Consider the following 24,433-nt stretch of genomic DNA (forward strand, 5'->3'; position numbering starts at 1 on the left):
ACTTGATGTTTATCAGTGTATTAAAGACTTATTAACATTTATAACCGCAGACTTGTTTGCTCTTCAGAAAGCGACAAACACTTGAGCCTTTATTAATGACTTAATGACTCAACTTCATTAAAGACTCACAACCTGGCAACCCAGCAGGTGTTAGTGGATTACAGCTGTATGTGTGATGTAGAAAGCAAATTAACAAGATTTGTCAAGGATTATCAAAGGGGCTCGTTGAAACAATTTAAAGGGTGACTTTTCAGAAAATGCAAACAATAGTTAAGATGTTGTATTAGCTTTGAAATGTAGTAGTATAAAATAGTACATCTACATATTTGTGGTACATGAACAACCCTCGAGTGCCTCCAAAGTGTCTCTGTTTAATGTCTGAGACTTTATAAACTCCATCTGTTGCTCTATTAGCTCTGCCCTACAGCATGTATTGTGAAAGTCAAAGGGTTGTGGTTAGATATACTTTGAGTGAAAATGTGCCATCTGCCCACAATGTGCAACAATGTGGGCAGATAGCTCCAACCACAAAGTGGGACCACAAACTAGTATCTATTCCTGGCACGACGGCAAGAGTGTGACTTTTCTAGTACTCATTGTTTTGCACTTCTTCCCTTTTTTTTTTTTTTTTCCTGGACCAGACCCAGCGGAAGCCACAGCAGCGGGCGGGTTAGTGGTGCCTCTGCAAAGACCCCTTTCAAAATTGTATATTAACGTCACGCAGAGGAAGTATTTACGACTGAGTTTGACACCAGGATTATAAATCCACCCGAAATGTGAAGTTTCCACATTTCTTTTGTACATTTTTAAGTTGTCGTCCAAAGTATATATGATTATAACTACGCTTATTCTGGTTATGTTGTACTAAAATCTCTCCTCTCTCTTTTTATGAGAGATTTCAGCGTGGGAAAGATCAGGAACCAACTCCATAGGGTGAAGACAAGACGGCTGCAGACATACTTCAGACATCAGACTGGCATCCTGTCTAAAAATGTCCCTCATCTTTAGCAGGAAGGAAGTCATTTTTGAGAGCACTGGCACCAGGGGAGTCAGTCAATGTGATAAAAAGTAGGAAAAAATAGTAAAAAAGAAACAAGAAGTCACGTCTCGCCATCTGAAAGAGGATGAATGTGTTTGTTTTAGCCTTTTAAGGCCATGACTGGCTACCATGTTCCTCTAGGTTTCGCTTCTTTGGTGTTTGAAAGAGGAAAATATGAATGGGTGAATAAAGAGGGGCGGTAGCTGGTAAAAGTCTAAGCGAGCACACTTTAGCAAATTGATGGCTAGAACAGCTTGTGTCAGCTCTGGAGCACTTTTAGCTGACTGGGACTTTCTATTGGCTGGAGGGCCTTTTTGAGTCTTGCAGGTTTGGCACCATTGTTGGCATCGCTGGGCAACTTGTCCCTGACACACGTCAAAGAGTGTAGCCCTGTCCACATAGAGTCTCCAACCTCTTTGTGTCTGTATGGCACTCAGAAGAAAACCACTATTGTTGCCACTTGTTCAGCCTCTTGCACAGAGGGGGGTGTGTTTGGATTTTGGGAGTCAGCGGAGGACATCTCGAGCAAGTATTAAATATTTAAAGAATAAATGACTAAATAATAAATGAAATAAAAATGTGTTATTCAAACAAAGTGTGAGTCACTTACTGCTTCTCGGCTTTCTCCCTGTCATCCAGGAAAAATAGAGCAGTGGCCAGGAAAAACATGCCCCCCAGGACGATGATAAAGGGACAGAGCATGAGGGCATAACCCAGACTCAGGAACCGCCAGAGCGCTGACGTAGCGTAGCTCTCCTGAAGGGCGTCGGAGATCTGCACCCGAACGCACCAGCAAGAAAACACAATGACAAACACACACACACACACACACACAGACAAAGACAAAAGAGAAGAATTTAAATAAATCACACTGCAAACATTCTTAAAATATCATGTCATGCTCTGAAACACTACGTGACGCTTTACCGGGATGGGTTCTGCATGTTTCATCATAGCAACAGATAAAACGGACACACGGCATGATGTAAGGCGTTCTGTTTTGGTTTTAAGCGAGGCAGGATTTCACAGCTAGTAGCTCACATTGCCGTCGAAAAGGCTTGAGTAACACTGGCATTCAGTCTGTCGTGCGTGTGGCGTTGAGGAAAACAACAGCTGGACTAGAGTGGGTGTGAAGTGACCATTTCTGCCTCCCAGTGTCACTCATAAGGCAGCTCTCAAACACGCATAGATCACTGCGCTGACAATAATGATGGAGAGGAGGATGCCGGACGGCAGCTTTTAGCAGATTGTGTGGATATATGCACAGCAGGAAGGAGAGGGGGCTTCTTCCCCTCCGTGTGAGAGTCTGAGCGGCCATAGGTCACCGCTGCAGAAGCACATCGATTATATGTTTGCATCAGCAGAATGAGATTCTCTGGGTAGAGCTTGGAGAACTGCTGACAAGAAGGATGTTGGAGGGAATGACCATGTGCATACACTTTGTGTTCATGTGTACATCTGCAAGGTGAGAGAGTAATCGCGTGAGGGGAAATAAAGAAGTGCGTGACTACATCTGGTGTACGTCCAGCAGCTGTGTGTGTGTGTGTGGTCGGTGCAAAGCTATTTCTTCACGTACAGTAAATTGCCTGAAACTTGCACATTACGGCTCGGCTAAAAATACATAGTGAACTGCCGCATGTCTGATTATTATTGAGCTAGAAGGCATTTCTTGGGAGATTGCTGAGAGATTTATCCTGGTGTTCCCTTGCCACCCACTCTGCCCGTCCTACTCGTACAGTATAGGAGGAGTCCATTATGTGTTTCTCAGGGGATGTCTGATGTGACAAGTGGCTCTGTCTACGTGCTGATGGAGGGGGATCTTGGCTCAATCTCAGAATTTTAGATGCACTAAAGCACTCTTGCACAACAGGAAGCGGCTCTGGCATCTGGGCATCAATATCTGCACGCAACTACGGTGCACATTGGTTTGTAGAGTTGATCACGGTGTTTTTTTGCAAATCCCTGACACGCTCACTTGCTCACTTTCCCCTGTGGTTGCTTAGCAATAACCATCACTCTGTTTTTCATGAGATTCTCCACTTTACTCATTCACAGGATTTGTGCCAGTCTGCATTGGTAAGCGTATATCTGCCCGCGCTCGGAGTGTGCGTCACGACCAAGTCCATCGCACTTGTGTGCTAAACCTCGGCTCAGGAACTGAGACAGTGAGTGATGACGCATTTGGAGCATTCCGGGCCTCGTCGGTCCAGGGTTTTGTGGAGGAGTGAGAAATCCCCCGGACATTCAGTATGTCACTTAGAGGAGAGTCGTGACCCCGGAGGCTATATGGAGAAACCCGGGTGACTAACTGCAGGGCTGTGTCTGGGTAACTCTGGTTGGCAGCGTGTGGGCTGCATGATTTTTGACATGTGTGAAGCTTGCTGGAATATTAAAAGAGCATTTGTATTAGCCTCCATTTTCCACACATCATGTTGTACGGCTGAACTTGAAAAATGTGGAACTGATCACAAATTGCTAGTGCCGAGGTGACCTCTTTACTTTATTTGTTTTCCCCAACGAACAGGCAAAGATGTCAAATTAACAATGACATGAAACAGCTCTATGAGGCAAATCCTCAATCCTCCTTTGAGAAGCTAAAACCAGCCTCTCATTTTTGTTTGTATAAATAATTTAAATCCTTAATCTGTTATCCAAACTGCTGTCAATTACTTTTCTTTGGTTCGAATAATCCATTAATTACGACTAATCCTTCCAGGACTGGTTGCATCTTCAGTGCTAGAATTAAAGCGATCCAGACTGCGTCACACAGTAGTTCAAAGTATAGTATCTCTAAATGTGTCAATAGGAAGTTTGTATAATATAATATGACACTGGGTTTTATTTGATCCTCAGAAACAATACAGTGCAATCCTTTGAGCCGGATTCTGTTTCCCAGAATTGAGATTTTTCTCAATGCCACTTTTGTTAAGTCTTTTTGAGAGAGCTTGTCAGTACTTGGGAGACGACTTAATGTTTCTTTTATCCGGCTTTGACAAGAGTTTAACATTCCAATTTAAGGAAGAAGACACTTTCAATGCGGCTCAAAAGACATCTGTTGCCGGCCTGTCAGGCCCTGACAGAGGACCTCGAGGATCGGTTTGATTCACTAATCAAAGACTTCCAAATTTGCCTTTGTTAAAGTGACCTAGGCTGAGAGCCAGAGGCACGACACTGAAACGCAGTGTAAACAAATAACAAGGTGGCCTCTTCTCTCTCAGAACAAAAGTACATCGTAAATACTGGAAAAAAACGTAAACGCGTGGTTATGATGTGCAGATTTTGATGCTCATGATGTTACTACAGAATATTTATTATTGGCATGTTGTCCCTGCAAAAGAGCTAAATTTTCACTGCTCAAACAGTATGTGGAGTTACTATTTAACCTCAGAAATGTTCATACTCTATTTGTTCTTGCTTCACACTCCATTGAATGTCGAGCAGCACTCCCTCATTGAATGCACTCTGAGGTGTACGCTTGTGGTTTGGAGGTGTGTGTGTGTGTGTACATGTGTGTGTTGGTGGGGGTTGACTTTGACCTTGAGAAGCCCACCATCCCAGTAGGAACCACTCTCTCATCTCCTGACCAATCAAATCCAGTAAAACTGGTACCCTCCTGGGAACCGTGCGATTTACTGGAAAACCTGCCACTGACAGGCTGAAGAGCAGTGGTGAAATCACAACTCTGTTCACCAGCCGCCCCCCCCTGAGACGTGTGCTAAAAGCTCCTCTTGTACCTCCACTTTGCGTTGGCCCAGTTAAAGCAAGAGCTGAACGGGTATCTGAATACATTGTTTGTGTGAACAGGGTGCTAACAGACACACTGAAGCTTTGTGTTCCACCTGGGAATTACACTCTGGGAATAAAATGCCCCCTTTACACCCGATCACCACACATAAATGCTTCTGGGAAAGTCTTACCAGGCCTATCAGGTACGGACTTCCCGCATCACCCAGAAGATGAGAGGTGAAGCTCTGGAAGGCGACCGCCGTTGCTCTCCGCGTTGGGATAACGACAAACTGCACAGAGGAAAGGATGCATGAGATTGTGTAAGGTGATGAAGAGACAGAGGTACAAAGATTCACTCATCCATGTTAAAACTCTTGCAGTCTTCAATTATGCAGGCAGAGTCCACCTCATTGGGTCAAAACACCCAAGGAATACCTGTCACTCATGGTAAAATTGCCAGTAATAGCCTGTAGCCGTCTCTACATACTCACCACAGTCTCCAACCTAATTATAAATTAAAGAGCTGGTTGGTTAACCCACCTTACTGAAAGTCTAATTTAATCGTTTCACTTTTACATACCAAAACAGAGAAAGAATACAGACTCTCAGTATATGAATCATTGTTGGTGAAGACAGTAAGTATCAGCCACACCCAAACTGTAGCCACTCACACGTTTCAAACTCAAGCCCGTGTCTAATTGGATGCCTTTTATTTGGTACAGTTTGTTGCAGGAATTTCTAGGGACCCAGTAGATAAATATAGGCTCTCAGTCACTTACCATTAAAATGTCTGCTGTTATGGCCCAGTTCAGGAAAAGCAGCGTCTCTCCTATAAAGATGCAAACCTAAATAAAGAAAGAAGAAGAAAAATAATTGTCCATTTTTCATGGTGCTAATTAAGATCAGCCAATTTCCACTGCACAAAAGGCTGCTAACCAGACACGAAGCCAAGAGAGGAGGATGCAGATATTTCTACTGTGTGTGGGAATCCACTGCTGAATAAAAGTGCTTTGGTTGCTTGCGGTTTAAAACATGTTATTATGCTGTGGCCCAATTATACGTGGAGGTAAAGGCCTTCATTTTGGTTCCATTGAGCCGACAATTTAGCCTACGAGCTGAAAAACACGAGCACGAGATGATAAGGGTTGTTTATTCCTGTCAAAGCTGCATATTCAATGTGGAAACATCGGAACACTTCACTAAATTTAGACCCAGCTGCAACATTTGAATTTATGTTCTGCTTCCGAATGGGTGGAACAGAAATGTAAACTTTAAATCACATGGTGGAGTTCACATATACAGCTTAGTAAAACTACATGCAGGCTACTGTATGTACACGGCTCGATAGCAGCTGGTGCTGTTATTTGGCCACTTTCCTGAACAGAACCAGAGGGATTTGTTTGTAGTGGAATCTTGTGTATCTGTATTGGCTGGTTTCGTCTGGCACGGTTTAACGTGGCTGGTTTCCTGTTTCCTGCTGGGGAATAACCCCTTTGCCAGTGTGCCAGACCTACGATACAGCACAGAGAGTTACAGAAGTGGTCTGACAAGCGGAGATGTAGACAGATCAGCTCTGAGAGCTGCGAACCAGACACCGTGACCGACATGTTGCCTCTTGGAAGATAGAAGCTTGAGCCTTTGCTCAGATTAGCTGCGTGTTGACGAGACAACAGCTGCGAGGGGTCAATCGGCCCTCGGCGGAGCGGCGCTTGACCACGCTACAGCCGCGTCACGCCTTATAATGTGACACATCTGTCAGCGCTTCGCCGTGAAACCTGAGTTGATGACTTACAACTGAGGCTGTACTGTACGGTGATTTAATATCGTACAGTGGAGTAGTCTGAGAAGCCACGTTTGAAGTTGAAACGGTTAAACGAGTATTGAAATTGTACGCTCTCCCCTTCTTTGGTAAGATTTAAAACATCGGCGAGCATCAACCTGCAGATTTATCCTTTGTGACCAGAAATCTGGTGTCAAAAGCCCGTTGTGTCACACAGCATTTATCTAAAATTGAGTTAGACAGATTTGTAATCATGTAATTAATACGGATACTCCTGCACCTCAGGTCTAATTAGCTGAGTCATTCCTCTGTCAAACACCTGATAAGTGTGCCTCTGACCTAAAGCACTTATACATTTTAATTCGTTAAATCAAAATGACCACTTATAGGAGTAATTATTCATCATTTGGGAAGTACTCGCAGCTGTTGAAAGGTATACGGAGCACTAAATGAACATGGTTATTATTAATCTTTTAATTCTTTTTTGATTAAAACGATGTGCTATCTGAGCTTTACAAAAGAAGTCATTGTCCTGTCTTGTGGCTCCATAACTTGAAAGCACACACCCTGCATACACTGTAAAAAAAAAAAAAGTCAGAGGCCAGACATGTCAAGGTCAGTCAAGGCTACATATTTAGGATACGGAAGCCTGTTTTGTTATCTTCCCGTACATGCTTGGGAAATATTTTCCATCTTTTCCATTTTTCCAGCATTACAACCGCCCAACTTGTTGAGAGTCAGTTCCTATTCCTTTGTCTCTGATAAGAGTGAGAAATTGTCGTGCTTGGTGAGTCCAACAGCCCAGAGTGCATTGTTTCAGGGCACTGCTTGTTAAGTTGCACCCTTTCCTGCTTTATAAGGCAATTAGACAAACCAGCTCTATGCGCATTTGATTGAGACTTTAACTTCTGGCCAGATGAGATGAGATGAGATGAGGCGTAAACTCCTGAGGCCAGTTCAATCTAACCTGCAATTAGGGCTATTCATTATGAGGAGCAACACCCACTCACTGCCTCAGGGCTTGAATGGAAGTGGCATCAGGCGAGGTGTCTTACTGCTTTATTCCTGATTCAAAAATGAACCCCACCCTGAGCTTTTACTAATCCGTCTCTTGTTAGATTGACTTTCTCTTTTAATTCTCAGCGCCTAAGGCTAATCTGTAATTAACTAATTAACATACTAGTATCCTTCTTTGTCAGAGGGACATCTTTCACTGGGGACCTGTTGATTCATGGAAAAAGGAAGGCAAACATGGCCCTAATCACAGCTATCTCCGGCTGTTCAATTGAGCTTCCTCTGCTGCAGACTCAATATACACAAAAGAGTTACAGGAAATGACTCTTACGTAAGCTCCTACGATGCTCTTCTTGGCCACCACGAAGATGAGGCAGATGAAGATGGCCGAACCCAGCATGCTGACGGCGCACACGAGCGGGTCGGCTCGCTCCGTCTTCTGGCGGCACAGGCGCGTGGTGGCTGCGCCGATGACCACGCCCAACAGACCGGTCACGCAGGTGATCGCTCCGAAGATGAGGCTAGACATGAGAGGAAATCAGACATGTCTGAGGCCATGCAACACCAAAGATGAAGCTTCAGCTGTTGTGTGCACATTTAGATAACAGCCTGGGTTATTACAAAAGGTGCAACGTTGAAATACCTTCAAAATAAACAGAGCTGTAATATATAATGGCAGCTAAACCCAGTGCATTCAGCTTTTTATATATGTTGTACACAAAGGAGGCCAGCATCTTTCTTCTTTACAAAGGTTCAGATTATGCCGGTGACTAACATAGTCTGCCCTTCTGTGTTTAGTCATCTTCTCACCTGTCTGTGCTACTGCAGATCTCTTTTGTGCAGGTCTCTGCAGTCTTCTGCACCACCTGGGCTCTGGCGAGGTACACAGGAATCCACATACCAAAAGCACCCGTGGCAAAAGACACCGCCGCGGTCGCCAGGGAGGAGAACACGTAACTCCGACTGTATACACACACAGAATCAAATCAATCAGGTGATTATCTTTGCTTACAAAAGTAAAAAAAAACAAGGTAAAGAAGATACTGTTATCTGTCACGTAACCTAAAACATCCCACTTGCCATCTCGCTTATCTGATCACAAACAGATAAAACAGGTAATAAAAGAATACAGGGAGTTACAGTATGTGGTCCGACAGGATTATTTCAACGGTGAGAATTTAAAGCAGCTCTGGTGCTAAACCTCAAATGTTATGCAGGTACGACTGACGGACTGTTTTATGCAGGAGCCAGAAATAACACAGCATTTAACGCGTTTTCCTGCTTCCATTGCTGGTGAATGTGTGGAAACTGTGTACAGCTAAATGTCACACATCCTGCGGGGGGATGAATTTCTGATTACTCTACTTTAAATAGTTCCCAGAAACCTGCACGGCGACATGACGGTAGCTGTATAGATTTTATAACATCTTTTAAAGAAGTGGTAGCCCACAGGTCATATAATAACAAGGGGGCTACAGTGTCATGGATGCAAAGCTCCCTTCACAGCTCGGTAGGATTGCAGGGTGGTGGTGAGTGAATGATACTGGCTCACTGTGGCATATGTTGACATTTCCATGCCTCTAATGGCTACTATAAAAAGATATGATATATAATGCTTGTTGCATTCAGCAAGTGTAAGCCAAACTGCTGGGGGAAAAGTGATGATTTTAGGGCCTACGCTTGAAAGCTGATGGAAAGCCTTACTTCTTGGCGAGCGCCTTCATGTCGCAGACCCAGGACGTGCGGGTCTTGATGCGTCCTCCCATCTGGTCAGCGCTGCCCCTCTTTGGCTCAGGCACAAAGACCAGGATCAGAGTCCCTGCTGTGATCCCTAAAACTGGGGACACCTATGAGGACAAGAAAGATCTATGAGACCACGATATTTAGGGTGTGGTTTGGGGGGGAAGGCAGACATGAGATGAAGGACAAAGAACGGTGTGTTTACAATGCACTGCCACCGTGTTTGCCGATACGCCTGACATCCTATACAAGCCCTCTGGAGCTGAGAGGCATTCCCTCTGCTTACTCTATTGGCACTGTGTGTGTGTGTGTGTTAATGTGTACCTGTGTGGTTGTGTGGGCTTGCCTATGTGTATAAGCTTACAAAACTCAGGAAAAGGGCTCTTTGGCTTTGAGAGCTGCTTTGTGAGCTCTGCACCGAGGTGAAAACCTCATTTGTGGCCATCTGCTATTATGTTCACTATCATCTTTTATGGGTTATGAGGTAGCATGTTTGTGCATGTGTGTGTCTGTGGGAAGGGGGCGGAGGGGGTTGCAAAGACAAAAGGCAGGATGGGATGTGTGGGAGAGGATTTGTTTGAGTAATAAAAAATTGCTCACAAAAAGCCGAACCAATTTCATCTGTCAGGTGAAATTCATCATATCATATTTTATAGCTCATTTATATGCATTCGTACCGCGCGGCTGTGAAACACGTGTGTGTGTGTGTGTGTCCTCAAGTTTTTCATTGCGGGAGTCTGCCGTGGCTCATAACGCGGCTAATAATGCAACTCAGCACAGTGGTTATGGTCTCAAGGGTGTGTGGATTACACCGATAATATCTGTTACTATATCGCGTCCTCTCTTCGGTCGTCTTCTGCTTGTGTGGAGCGACTTAATCGAGTGCACATCTCCATCAGAATCATATAATGCGCTTTCAGCGAGCAATGCTTATTTGAAGGACGCACAAAGAGAATAAATATTAGCCAATATTAACAAGTTATGCACCCGGGTCCCTTCAGAATTATTGTACGAGACACCAGGAATCATGACCCTTGACCTTGACTCCCACAGGGCCCATTACACACTTCCTGTATGGACGGTTGGCCATCAAACAAATTAGCTACTGCCCTCTCTTGCTCCTCGTTTTCCTCTGCGTCCCCCCCCCCCCCCTTCTTATCTTCCACATTTTTTTGCTAAACAAGGAAGGTAGCTGGAACACGTCGGGCAAAAACAAACGGAAGCGCTGCAGTGTTTTTTCCCTTAAAGCAGCGCAGGGGTTGCACAGAACCCGTTTCATGTCTTGGGTATTTGTTTTCCTCTGCATGCCACACCGATGATTAATTGGCTTTGAGATTGTTTTATTGGAATGCCATTGTGCCTGCTGTGGAACAAACTGCCCCGCTCTTTGTGTTTGTTTTTTTTTTAAGAAGAAGTGGGCTTCCTGTTTCCTCAGAACCGGTAAGCTGTCGCGTCCAGGAATCACTTCCACCGCGACATGCTGAGGGAATATTAAATGTCTTCCTTTTAAATGTCAGTCAGCTCATGAGCGGCGTCAGGTCATAATTTGTTTTCAGGATTTTAAAAGCTGACCCTGAAAGTCAACGATTCCTGTTGGAGACCTTTCATTGGTCCTCTCCATTGCTACTGGTACGCTTTATAGAGCTGTTCCTTTCTAAATGTTTTGTCTCAAGCACTCAGTGGTCTCCCACTAAAAAAGTGCTATGACAACAGTGATTTATGTTCCTGATTTAACACCTGTGTCTGCTTGTAAGCGCACAATAAGCGTGCTACTGATAAAACAGTCCAGTAAGGATTTATTTCTTGAAGCAACAGACCTATGAAGGTGGGACATCTCAGCAAATTTCTACACATAAATTTGAATCAAGCTTTAATTAAAAGATATCCATTTTAATGCTCTTGCAGCATATTCCAACTGAAACCCTGCTGTCCCCTGCGAAGAAGCTGAGCGTCCTCTCTATTCTTTTCTTTTACGTTCTTATCGGGGCTCGCTCGTCATCATTTCCCTTTCATGCGCTTTCCATTGTTCGATGCACAGCACAGCCAGCTGCCATAAAAGTGCCTGGAACATGCATTTAGTATTGCAGTCTGTGCAGGACCAAAATGCACAAAGTGTGCAGCTAACAATGAAACCTTACACTACGTTTCGCTGAGTTCCTGAACTGAAAAAGACACTACACGGAGGTTAAGGAAGCACTGACGCCTTCTAATTTGGCCAAGGCTGACACTGATCCCGCTTCACTGCAGACGACCTCAGTGGGTAAAGTGTAATGAAAGACAAATGTGTTTACAGCAACTGAGAAAGGAAAGGCTCGATTTTGATCTTTAATAGAAAATTTAATTTTTACTGCTGCAGAACAGAACCACACTTTTTTTTAACACATAGTAGAAATCGTTAAATGCTAAAAGAACATTCTTAGAAATAGTTCTGTGGGAGGCTGGAGGCTGAGCTGCCACTGATGTGGACGTGTGTGAGAAATGTCCAGCCTTAAGCAGTCTCCGCTATGTCACTTCCCTACAATGTCAGAGCCCCGGACCGCCTGTTCAGCCATGTGTGTCCTCCCGGTGCTTCTGTCGCCACTGACCCTGTTGACCCCAGATCCATGACAGGCCTCCCCACCAAGCCCTGCAGGAGGGGCTTTTTTTGTTTGTCTTTGTGTGTGCATGTTTGAGGATGATAATGACGATGATCGTGCCCTTACCCTCAGTGCCCAGTGCCAGTCTCCTGCGGCCACCTTGGCGCTGGAACCCAGGATGTAACCCAACCCACTGCGGAGAGAAAGACCATGCGTCAGCAACAGAAAACATCATATACATTTATCTGAGCCTGCACCACTACTGGAGCATCCTATAGAGAGTCCGTCATTTCCATTATTTAAGCCACCCCCTTCACTACACACTGCGCTGTTTGTAGTGTGATTAAAGCTGCGTTGAGTGTTTGGGTACTTGACATGGAGAGCCTGTGACAGTGCACCTGATCAAAACACTGGTAGCAACATGGCCAGCAGGTCTATTTGTGGACGTTTGATTTGTGAGTGTAGTCAGAAAAAACGCAGGTGCAAAGTTACAAACCATGAGCCAACAGAGCTCAGTAATAACATGGCTGTCTGGCTGAAGGCTTCGCAACATTGTGTCATAAAGGAAAATAACAATGAAGCGCTTTGGGGGGGGGAAATGTTGCTGGATCGGATCAGATCAGATAAAATAGCCTCTATGCTGCGATAACATCAGCATTTAAAGGGCAAAACAGGATTCAGGACTGAAAAAACAACAATGTAATGGTAAATACAGAGCTGATTGCTCATTTTGATATCTGGTAATGATCATCATGACCTGATTACGATAAGTAGATAAACAGATTGGTGTTATGAAATAGTTTAATGACCAAATAATGGTCCAAGTCACTTTCTAAGCAAACATGACAAACCATTTCTTCATGTTAACATTTACTACATCTTTGAGTCTTATTCATAACATATTTTTAGGATTTTGAACAATTCAATGTTGAAAAATTGAGCTTTAGGGGGGAAAAAAACCTAATTCTTTCACATATTTTTGCTGTTTTATAGATCAAATGACGAATCGGCTAATGAAGAAAACAGCAGATGAATCAATAAAGATCTGGGGAATCAAATTATAAGCAGGATTTGAGGTGTTCCTTTTTGGCCCTATTCCTTATTTAGACATTTTATTGTATTATGTTGTTCTTTCCCTTTAATTCGTGATTCAGCTCCAGCATATTCCTGTTCAAGCGACTAGAATTAGTCAGAAGTCTGACCTTCTGGTTTGCCTGCCTGTGCAGAGCTTGCTCTTTTCTCTTATAATACCAGATTGGATCAATAGATTATCAGATGTAACCAATGGCTCGCACGGCGGGTTCTTATCAGCATTGGCACCAAAAGGGCCAAAACATGTTCAACTGGTTTTACACACAGAAACTCAACTGCATACTCATGGCAAAAAGGGGGAAACAGTCCACAGTTGTGCTTCCATGATTAGTTGTCCAAAAATAACACTGCGGTATAAACAGGCTCAGACAGCATACAGTATGATATTTCCAGTCAGTGACTAACGGCTAATCTTATCAGAGTCCATCCAGAGAGTGTTTGGAAAGTTCAACACCAACAATAAAACTTGAGCATGAAAAATACGCTCACATCAAACGCCGGCGTCGCATAGAGACCTGTCCGCCTGCGGGGGCCGAGTTTCAAAAAAAAATTATGGAGGGAAAAATAAGAGGAGGGAATCCATTTCCTGTGAATCCGGGCGAATTCCTGAGGTCATTTCCTCGAAACGGTCATAACAACCTCGGTAAAGACAAACAAGAGGGAGACTGTATAGGATGTTTGACTGCACTTTACTGAGGCCCACTCTTTTACCTCCTATTGTCTGTGTTGCCGGGCAGTTTACTGTGACCCAAACATTTTGGCAGCTCATGACACAACCACTCAGAGGGCAGTTTAGTCTTTTCCCCTTTCCTCATTTGTCCAACTGTCTCCAATCTGCCATTAAAAACTCATATGATCGGTACACTAAATGAGTCATATAACCTATATTCATCACTGCGGTTTGCTCTCCAATAACAAATTAAAGTGATAGGTTAAACATAGTGTTGAAGAGACTGCAGCACACTTCAGGTTTACTTAGTATTTCCTTCCCTGTGATTCTGCACGCAGAAGCCAAAAACAGCTCAGTATGTGGCAGCTCAGGAACACGCTGTGCACCGTATATAACGACAAACCTCAAGTGGCTCCTGTGCCGCATCCGTCGGCACGTTCATCTTTTATTACTTTGCTTTGTTTGTTTTCTCCCTGTGGCCCTTTTTCTGATTGAATGAACTGAAAGGGCTGGAGATTTGAGCTTAATAATACCTCCTACTCCCACAACCCCACGCCACATCTCCAAATAGCCCTCCCACCCTCCTTTAAGCTTCACGCAGCCAATTGTCAGCTCTCCTTTTCTTTCTGCAGAGAGAGCGAGCCTGAGCTCTTTGTGTGGCTGCTTCTGAGGAAAAGATAGGAGCCGGGCCTGACCTTCTCCTCCTATGTGAGGATCATTTCAATTATCTGTGCTAATTCTCATGATTCCTTCGCACCTTTGGATCTAACGTTTGAAAAGCCGGCTGGATTTGGATCACCGCCAAGCTGTAGTATCATAAAAGTCATGCATGAACATCTCCCAGAATAGACCTTGTTGTCTGCTTTAAGGATACATCATCTGTCTTGACTCACCTTCCCAGGGGGATGGCCAGGTAGAAGACTGAGAGCATCATGGTGCGGCTGTTATTAGTGAACAGGTCTCCTATGATGGTGGGAGAGATGGAGGAGTAGCTGGACTCTCCGATACCCACCAGTCCCCTGGAGAGCACAAACAGCCAATAGTACTGCAGCGAGAGAAAAAGAAAGAGACAGAGAGAGAGAAGACATAAGAGTTTTGTAATTACGCTCCACAGGAAACTTTCTCAGCCTTTTTCCTCACTCTAACTAACTCTACCCGTATCTCTGTGAGTCAGTATCAGCTCTATAAACGTCTAAAGTTGACTGATTCACCACCAGAGTGTTGATTGTGTCACTACAACACAAGTTCAAAAGTCACATGTTTTCTATCAGAGGTAGACACTCCTGAATCAGCACGGTCAGTCCCGTGATATTGTTGCATCTCACATTGATTCAAACGCTGAGATTTTGGACGAGGTTATTTTCATCCTACTTAGCTATATTGAATCACCCTTGCTCCATTATCTTCCATCGGATGTCATAAACTAATAAATAAATAAGATGAATACTTAAAAGGGGCTGGAATAAAAAGCATGCACGCTGGCGGGGGCACCTGTGTAGGCAGCTGGATTGTTAACTGTTTCCATGGCAACTACTACTCGCTGGATACGGACTCCCGTGTCTGCTGCTCGTGAAGCTGCAAAGAAATCTGGTTCCTCCCCCCGCACACACACACACACACACACACTGGAATGACGCAAAACTGCAAATATTGGCCATTAATTCGTGCACCGTCTGTTGGTCCCATGAGTAAAATTAACTGCATGTAGAACTTATTAATGCTGCGATGAAGCTGCGTCGTTTTATGGTGATGATGAAGTATTTTAATCCTTGCTAGCTTTTCTTATGTGGGATATTTTTTTCCACCTTAAACATATGCATGCACATTGGGAGGGTCCTAATAATGTCACAGTGTGGTGTGATAAGGTCACTCTGTAGGGTTTGTAAAGAGATTGATGAAGGCGCATAATGTAGCACACTCAGAGCTAAGACAGTGGAAGGTGATCCCCACGCCGACCTGAGCTCTCAGCTGTCACTCCAGGCTTCATGCTGGTGGATGGGACATCATGTCATAAGGTCATACACACAGCCATCAAACATCTTCTGAAGGCTACACCGCACACACCTCACTGTAAGATGACACTTAAGGGATGCATGCAAACAAAATGTCTCCGCCGTGGTATTCGCCCATATTATTTTCAGCTTCATGTGTTTACAGTTGAGTGTTTTTTCTCCGCTTTTTGCGAAGCCGCCGGTTTCATGATTGATCACAGCTGAGTTTTCACTGCTGCATACACACACACATCATTTTGAATGATTTAGAGCCATTTTCTTTCTTTTAATGGCCCGACGTTTAGCGGGATCATGATGGTAGTTCTTTTTGTTTGTGTGGTCACCAGAGTATCATCGCCACTTGGAACAGAAATGCTAGTAGCAGTGACAACAACAAACAGCAGCGATGCCAGAAAAGTGCCACAAAAATGTTGAGTTAAGAAGCAGAGACTTTATAAAAGCAGATGGAAGAGAGAGGAGATAAAAAAAGAGAATAACGACGAACAACAAACTTGTGAAAATGTTGGTGTATTTTCATAAAAGGAATAAAGGATCATCGATCCGTGCAGCCAGGCTTTATTAGAACAATCGTAGGTTAGTGGTCATTATCCTTGTCTCACCCTCTTCATATGCATGAGATGGAATTGAATCAAATGAGTCATGCTTTCCATTGGACGACTTATAAATAGGCTGCCATTAATGTGTTTGAAATTTCAAATGGCCGACATGTGATCGTTTTGTGACGATAATCAGAAAAAAAAGTGCAAGTTCACTTTTATGGCTGTGAAATTTTATTTATTTTTTTCTGTTACATTCTGTATCGGCTGCAAATCTTTCCAAAAATGCCCCAGAGTGTCTTAAAAGGGTAATGGTAGGACTCAGTTGTAAGTGGTCATTAACATTTCATTACATGTCATGTCTTTCATCTCTCATGGCAACAGCGCCGTGGAGCTGTTACGTAAGAGTCACCTGTCACTTTTGATTGGCACACTCGGGAACATCTCGAGGGTGAAGTTAAAGTTTGGGGTGAAGGACTGCGGCTGCTGTGGATCACTCCTCATCTCCTCATCGGCAGTCAGCGGCCTTTGTGGCATTTGTCAGAGGAGAAGAGGACCTTAATTTCAGCGCAGCTATAAGCAGCCTGACTGTATTTAGTGCTCAGGCAAATTGCTGCAACCTCGTCTTCAAGTAGAGCGTTTATAGGGGGTAGAAGTCAAAGGACGCACTCCTGAGACCGTCAGCATCTCTGAGCCATCGTTCCCTTCCACAGCTCTGGGCTGTGAACGGGCTTACTCACTGGAGAGATGACACTGCAGGGCTCCATGACGCTGCTCTGCAGACATGCTGCGTGGTGCATAAATTTAACTTGCATAGCTTTTAATGCCATAGATCTCTGCCAGCGGAGCGGCTTTAGATTGTCAGTGTGTTACATTTTTTACAGCAGCTGCCCATCAAGACTGTACAACATAACCCCACAAGCATACACAGGGAGATGCACATGCACATGCACACGTCCAGATCCTTTTACTGTAATGTAATGGCTACTCTCAACGGGATACCCCTCCCCCCCTACCGCCATCATCACCCCGAAGAATAATGTTATTACTGAATGCACCCAGCACCGCCCAGCACACAGGGGCTTCTGGAGATATCAAATCCAGATCCACTTGTCAAGGGGCAGTGAAACAACATCTTATCTTCTAAAGCTTTGTAATTGAGACAAGTCTGAGGCATGGGCCTTCATTAGCTGATTGGCTGGCAGCCAGTGAGAGAGAGAGAGAGCGAGGGAAAGAGGGAAGGAGGGAGGGAGACATAAAGAAAGTCTACAAAGGCAAAGGCGGTGTTTGACTTAACCAGCGTATCATTTCATTTCACTAGCCTTAACATCAAGCATATCGAGACCATAACAGAATAATTATCTCGTCAGTGTAGACAGTATCACGAGGGCGGCGGCCTAATGGAATAACACCGGAGCGCTTGTGCTGCGTTTGTTTCGACAGTTTCCCGTCAGAGCGTATACACGATGTCGTACCTCTTTACCGATGAAGGAGCTCGACAGAGTAACAATGGACCAGAAGAAAATGCCACAGCTCAGGATGACCTTTCTGTTGAAGCGGTCGCCCAGGTAACCGAAGATGGGAGCTGCCACCATGAAGCTGCAGATGAAGACTGTGGAGAGAAAAAAAAAGGAAAAGAGAAAATGTTATTTTGGATACAGTGACAGAAAATGACTGTTACTGCAGTGGACATATCTTTTTCAGTCTTATTTCTGCTTATGTTGCACTCTGCTGTAAAAATCCACTAAACCCAACCGGCTTGTGCCAAGTATTTCACCTTTCAGGTCCATTTATTAAGCCAAGACCTGTCTAGATCGACAGAGTGATACCAGTAAGTCAGAGACACGGTGTAGGACTGCCAGAGGACACCTTCTCTCAACTCCAACCAATTAGGATGCGATTATACTTCGCCTAGACTTACTACAAGAAACATGGCGCAAGAATATTAAATACAGATGATACAGTTCTGGAAACTGTGAAGAAAGGTGATGTGGGTTATAAAGGATTCAATTTGTAAAAGGAAAGAGGAGGAGAAGGATTTGTAGTGTAGAGTAGGGAGGACTGTAAGGAAAGCTATAGTATGGAAGGCTGCCAAATCCAGTAGAGACTGAGGGAGAGAATAGAGGATAAGCGATGGGATGTTGTTAGTTTGTTTGGATCAAACAAATCAAAAAGGCAGTGGAGGAGGTGGTGTCACGGTTTTATGTAGCGCTGTATTAAACTGACCAGGCGCAAGTAGATTAATTGCAATATATCACATCACACCAGCACTGATGCTTTCGCACTTTCTTCCAGGAAGAGGACCGCGGTGGCTGTGTGGCCATAAATAATCTCCATCTTTCTTACAACCAAACCTATGTCTCAGTAAGAGTAGTGCCTTAAAATGTGTTCCTCTAATTGCCCCACTGCTGACGGGACAACTAGGCCCCCTCACTCTCAGAGCTTTTTAGTCAATATTTATGAGAAGGAGCAATCCAAACAGACCCTGAATTTTTAATGCTTTCAAAAAAGAGTTTTGTGTCTTTGCCGAGGAGAAAGGGCAGCGATGTTACTCTTGACAGCAGCGGAGGGAGATGGGGAGGCAAGGCTGGAGTGTTTTGACACATCATCAGCATAAACATACAGAAAGGGAAGGGAGGAGAAGAGAGGAGACGAGAGAGAAGGGAGGAGAGGAGGGGTGTGTTATATAAGATACAGGCATCACAGTCCCACAGCTGCTGAGGCCAACCAGGATAAGGGACAATAATCAGATTGTAGCATAACTATAGATTTGAACATGTGATACGTATGATAAAAAGAAAAAAAAATCCTTTGTAACCTTATTTTAGGGAAAGAAAAAATAGGGTACAAGTACTCATGTTACATTACGTTGTTGCAGGTATGTATACAACAATAACCAATGAGTGCTTGTTTTATTTGATCGCCCATCTATGTACTAAATGAAATGCAGTGAAATGAAATATTAATGCTGTACCACTGTGCTAAAATTACCCATGTGTTATTTTGCTATTGGTGCTGTTAATGTTCTTTCTTTCATCTTGCATTTGAAAATATATAAATACAAATAAAAATATTAAAGGATTCCACATAAAAATAAAAACTCCAAAAAGCAGCAGCAGCGACATATACTTAAAAACAAATAGCTGGAAACAAAAGATAATGAAAATATAGTACAAACACGGATGATTCTTACATTTTCTGTGCCGACTTATAAACATTCGTTTTTACACCACTGCAGAGGCAAAACTTAATTAACACTTCACAAGTAACACCTGGATGTAAGATGTAGCGGGTAGACTCGTTTAAGTCTTAAATTAATCTCAAATTACCATAAATTACTATCAAAAACACTGACTACTCTGTTTTTTTTACTAATATTTTATACAACGTGGACACCACGCCGTATCATTTTGAGAACAAGAATCCTATTTCAGAAACTAAAATGTAATTTGAAATCTAATTTAAATCTAATGTGAATTATTATTAATGAATGAATCAGTTACAGTTGGAGTTTTTTTTTTTCACATGGGCTGGGATTACTTGATCTCATTACAGATAATGAGTCCTTCCCACCTCATCTCTCCCATATGTTTTCCCTCTCCACCTCTCACTCTCACTGCTCTCCTCTTCTGTCTCCCCCTCCTTTTGCCTGCATTTCCCTCCTTCTCTCTCTTTCTTTCTCTCTCTCTCTCTCTCTCTTTCTGCAGCCTCCATCATGAGCATTTATGTGGCTAAGTGCTGCAGGTCTATTGTGCAATGCTAAATGACTCTGATGACTGCTTTGTGCAGATCCAGGCCTCTAAAGAGCTTTATCAACTCACCCTGCAGCCAACAGCACCGCTAGAGAAACCATGCACACACATGCACACACATGCACACACATGCAGTACACGCTATGCACACAGGGTGTTCTGCAGTGCATGTTGGAGATAAGATGAGGGAGCGGTCCACAATGACGCACCAACAGCTGGTTCCACATGGTTTTTAAAAGCCAGGGGCCCAAAGATCATTAGTCAGCAAGTCAAAAATACATCCTGATCATTAACCGGCCTATTTAAAGTCATTAGCACCACCACATATCACCAGATCTCTGGGTCATTGTCTTATTTCATGTAACTGTGTGATTCCCTCCCTTTTTTTTTGATGAGCTACACCATATTCTCAAGGCCCATTATCACCTCTTAGCAGTGTTCTCGCACTTATTTAGCGTTAACCTTGCTGATTTTGCAAAGAAACTGGCCTTGTTGTAGCCTTGTGTTTGTATCCTGCATGTCCTGTGTGAGTTCAGCTTCAGCATAAGCACTAAAAAAAACACTGCGATAAGGAGAAACACATTGTTACAGAACGCCCATAACATCATTTTTAGTTTTAATCGAGTCAGAACGAGGCTAAAAGGGTGTTTGGGTCCGACGTTCAGGTCGACTGAGCGACCCAACAGAGCGTGAGTGTCAGGTATTTTTCTCAAGAAGCTGCTTTGAAGTGGAGGAATAATAGGATGGACTGTTACAAACAGTCCAGCTTTGTTTTCACTGTCAAGGGGCATTGAAGAATGTTGTCAGGTTATTTATTTTAAGCAGAAACAGGTACACCCTTCCACAGAATCAGGATGCATTTATCTCATTGAATTCCTTCCATGCACTTTTGCCCTTTCGATGCCGACAGTGTTGCTGTGCCCTGTGGATTCGGATCTGAAGTCTAGTTGTCTTTGACATAAATCATAGTTATACATGAGCATTTTCAATATGCCTTTGTTCTGAATGTTAATAAGACTACTATTGTATAACATGGTTCTATGTACTCAACAGAAGTCATTCATCATGTCACTGATGTGACTAATCCAGTGTTGGAAGTAGGAATCATCTGCTTTATATCAAACACATGCTGTCGACCTTAACGGAGACTCCTCTGCTCCCAGGAAATACTCTGTCACCACAAAGACCGTCTACCAAACGATCCCACTGTTCTCCTGTCAGTCTCTGTTGAAGGCTGCAAACCTACAAATAAAGAAATCTGTCATGCTCGGAAACGATGATTTCCTCCTCCGAGAGCTGCTAACGTTGATGGATGCGGTGTGTCAATGAAGCGACGCTTCGCTTAATTACAGGATTTATTTAAAAGCTTGAAAAAAAAAACAGTTTGAAAAGTTGCTGTGTGTTTTACTGAATGCCGGATAATGGGCAGCGCAGGCCTAGTGTAAGATATGTTTGGCTTCATTAGCAAGAATGACAAGAAAATAAATGTGTTCGGTCTATTTCGAGACGTTGTCGAAAAACAAACAAACCGTGACTAACAATAAGTCTTCACGGATGCCAGGTCACACCCAAATCCTCCCAATTCTCAGCGAAGACACTGAGAATTGATAGATAATCTCAATTATTCATAACTCAATTTGCAGAGCGTATGTCTAATTTTGAATAGAAAGTTGGCAAGCAGTCGAGCGAATGGAAAAGATTTGACTGAATATGAAGCATGTATAAAATGTCGTCTGTCCTCACAAGTCACATTCCAACTCTGACCACCATTGTCTCGGTGTTTACGGTTGTTTATGCGGCGGGAACACCGAGAGTCCACATGTTTGTGTGACCACAGCGGCCATCAGAGATAAAGCCTCGGCCCTAATCACCAATCTCTCATAAATAAAGTGCATGTGTAACGAATATTTAGCAGGAAACCCCCCTCTCAGTGATGAGATGATGTCTGGAGCAGACGCACGTCTGTGGGTGTTTACACTACGGGCCAAAAGGGGAGGAAAGGTTTTCATAACCTCGTTTACAGAACAATGGTCAGCTTTGACTACTTTTTCAAACACTGACTAACGCTGCATTTTCATCTGCTTTCGTTTGCATCAAGAATTTTGTATTTGACAGATTAGATGAGATCAGGAGATCAGAACACAATAAATCAGCTGATATGCGGATACGACAAAGCTTTTTATATATATATATATATATATATATATATATATATATAAAGTCTTACATAATCCTGGAGGAGCTTTTAATATGATAATTACAGTTTTCCCAGTTGTATAATCACGATAGCGATCATTACATAGACATCTATTTTAGAAGGAAGTGACTCGAGCGTGACTGGAAAACACCAACAAGCCCTACAGTATCAACACTGCCTGACATCCTGACTTCATCTTTAGGCTTATGACATGTTTCCCGCAATTAGCTTCACAAACTTCTATCAGAACCATTGTTTATCTCATACCGCCCTCCTCTTGGGCTGTGAGTAATTTTCAATTCTGCACCGGCGGCATACGTTAATTAACGGCAAGGACGTTTGTGACTAGATTATTATGTATACTCATGAGAAAGATGCACAGGGCAAAGTGAATATGGAGATGATTCAGTTGTTTGAACAATTAAGGTCATTTATTAATGTGGCCTCATCTGACTGCAGGGACCCTTTTGATGCTGGTCTAGCAGACGTGGTTTTATGTTTTAAAGCCTCTATAGAGTGGATTAATTCACCATTATTCCATCTTATCTACTTCATTCTCTTTGTAGCCAGGCCTTAAAGCGAAAAAAACTCAAAAGTCTCTTGTACTTCTAACAGAATAGATAACACCAGTCTGGAGTGAATACATTTTAAAAATTTCCCACAAAGAAGACAATCGATCCTGACTTTCGGTCTTGTGTGTGTGCTTCGGGTAAGAGTGCCAAAACCGGTTCTGATGTTCTTCAAATACCAAATGAGATGCTGTTCATATTTCTCACAGTTTCTGAGTGTGCAAATTACATCAATTATCGCATTCCATGAGAGGACAATGGCTGACACAATAACAGGTATACAGCAGACGCAGCAGTCAGGTATTTAAGGATAACATTACAGTGTTGTCACTGTGATGTAAGACACAGGTGAATGGGGCTGTGTCCGATGGTTACCTCTTACTAAAGTGGGTGAGGCCCTGGATACACTACAAGACGATGGGTATAATACCCAGAGCCTCTGCTTTCTGATATTTAACTGAGCAAATCTTGACTATTATACTAATTACTATATAGTTAATACTGATGTAGGGTTATAAAATAAATATAGATTTGGAGTAGCCTCTTAAAAGCTTGCCGCTTGGTGGGCACATAGAAAGTAAAGACAATGAATGTAACTCCACTTAAAAACTGAATACAATTGAGCACACACACATACACTATATTTCCTGCCACACACACACAGTGGGAGGCTAGAAAACACCGGACATCCAGCTCGGGCTTTGATTGGCCAACAGAACAAAAACCTCCTGGGATGACTCACCCCCCTGTGATTCAATGCCACTGTGAATAAAGCGTCGGGAGGAGATGCAGAGACACACGTATGTCGAGTGTGTGTATGCGATTGATATTCACGGAGGCTGTGCAGATACATTTCCCTATGAAACACTTTTTAGTTTCCCATGAAGAGAGCACCTGTGAAGGCGCTGCATCCGGCTGCGGGATACCTAATGCTCAGCAGCCCATTTGATCCCCTTTTTTTTTTTAAAAAACAAAAGAGACACTGACAGTGATTTAAATTGAAAAAGTGGAAATGAAAATCCTGAAGGGCACCTTAATCCCCTGCAGATGTACACTGCCTTTCTCCCTTTAAGCTCCTACCTCTGACTTTTGAAGTAAATATGATTTGCCGCAGATTAGCGTGCGCCCGCATGAAAATAAGATCTTTTTTTTTTATTCAATATAGAAATCAAGTGACACAGAGCTTCTTTGTGCTGCAGTGGCAGGATGCAAAATGGTGCGAAAAAAACTATGTCAGGGACACACTTTAGGTTACTGAGAATAAAAACATAAATTATCACCCCGGGGTTTGTGATTTGGGTATTTCCCACCGTCATCCTTGCAGCTGTGAAACCTGACAGTCAGGACAGACTGTCTAACCTAAGGACAACAGCTCGAGGATTTGAAACATCCATCAGCTGCCAGAGACAGAATTAGAGGAATAGGAGAAGCACATCCTATCTGCAGGTCTGAACATGTCTGCAGGCAAGGCGTTGTCATTCGGTGCAATTTACAGCAGTGTGCCAAGTGCCACTTTGACCTGGACGAAGTTTGGAGGTGTCAGCGTTCATCGCATCGCAAACACGCCGCTTCCATAAATACAATTTCCCTCTTCAGTGTCTGTTGACTCTCGTCCACCTTTGTGCCCTTTTCATCATTACAAGGTTATCCGCTCGCCGCAACTGGAGGTGTTTGTATGACGAGTAAACTCTGGATGAGCAATGCCTCTTAAGTCAGTAAAAGCAGCTTTA

The 24,433-nt window shown here is 43.4% G+C and overlaps 1 protein-coding gene across 2 annotated transcripts in view; it reads right to left on the minus strand.

The window, feature by feature from the left end:
- The window catches only part of spns2 (SPNS lysolipid transporter 2, sphingosine-1-phosphate), a 58,414-nt gene that overhangs the window by 8,731 nt on the left and 25,250 nt on the right, over window positions 1-24,433 (minus strand). For both annotated transcript variants that reach the window (XM_010742885.3, XM_010742886.3), the window contains exons 3-11: window positions 17,661-17,797; window positions 14,531-14,682; window positions 12,002-12,068; window positions 9,264-9,406; window positions 8,370-8,522; window positions 7,891-8,080; window positions 5,545-5,610; window positions 4,957-5,055; window positions 1,650-1,813 (exon numbers count right to left, since the gene is read on the minus strand). In XM_010742885.3, the coding sequence (XP_010741187.1) occupies window positions 1,650-1,813; window positions 4,957-5,055; window positions 5,545-5,610; window positions 7,891-8,080; window positions 8,370-8,522; window positions 9,264-9,406; window positions 12,002-12,068; window positions 14,531-14,682; window positions 17,661-17,797 (1,171 nt within the window). The remainder of the gene's footprint in view (window positions 1-1,649; window positions 1,814-4,956; window positions 5,056-5,544; window positions 5,611-7,890; window positions 8,081-8,369; window positions 8,523-9,263; window positions 9,407-12,001; window positions 12,069-14,530; window positions 14,683-17,660; window positions 17,798-24,433) is intronic.

This window comes from Larimichthys crocea, chromosome XXII (genome assembly GCF_000972845.2).
Source record: "Larimichthys crocea isolate SSNF chromosome XXII, L_crocea_2.0, whole genome shotgun sequence".
In the NCBI taxonomy this organism is placed as follows: domain Eukaryota; kingdom Metazoa; phylum Chordata; class Actinopteri; family Sciaenidae; genus Larimichthys; species Larimichthys crocea.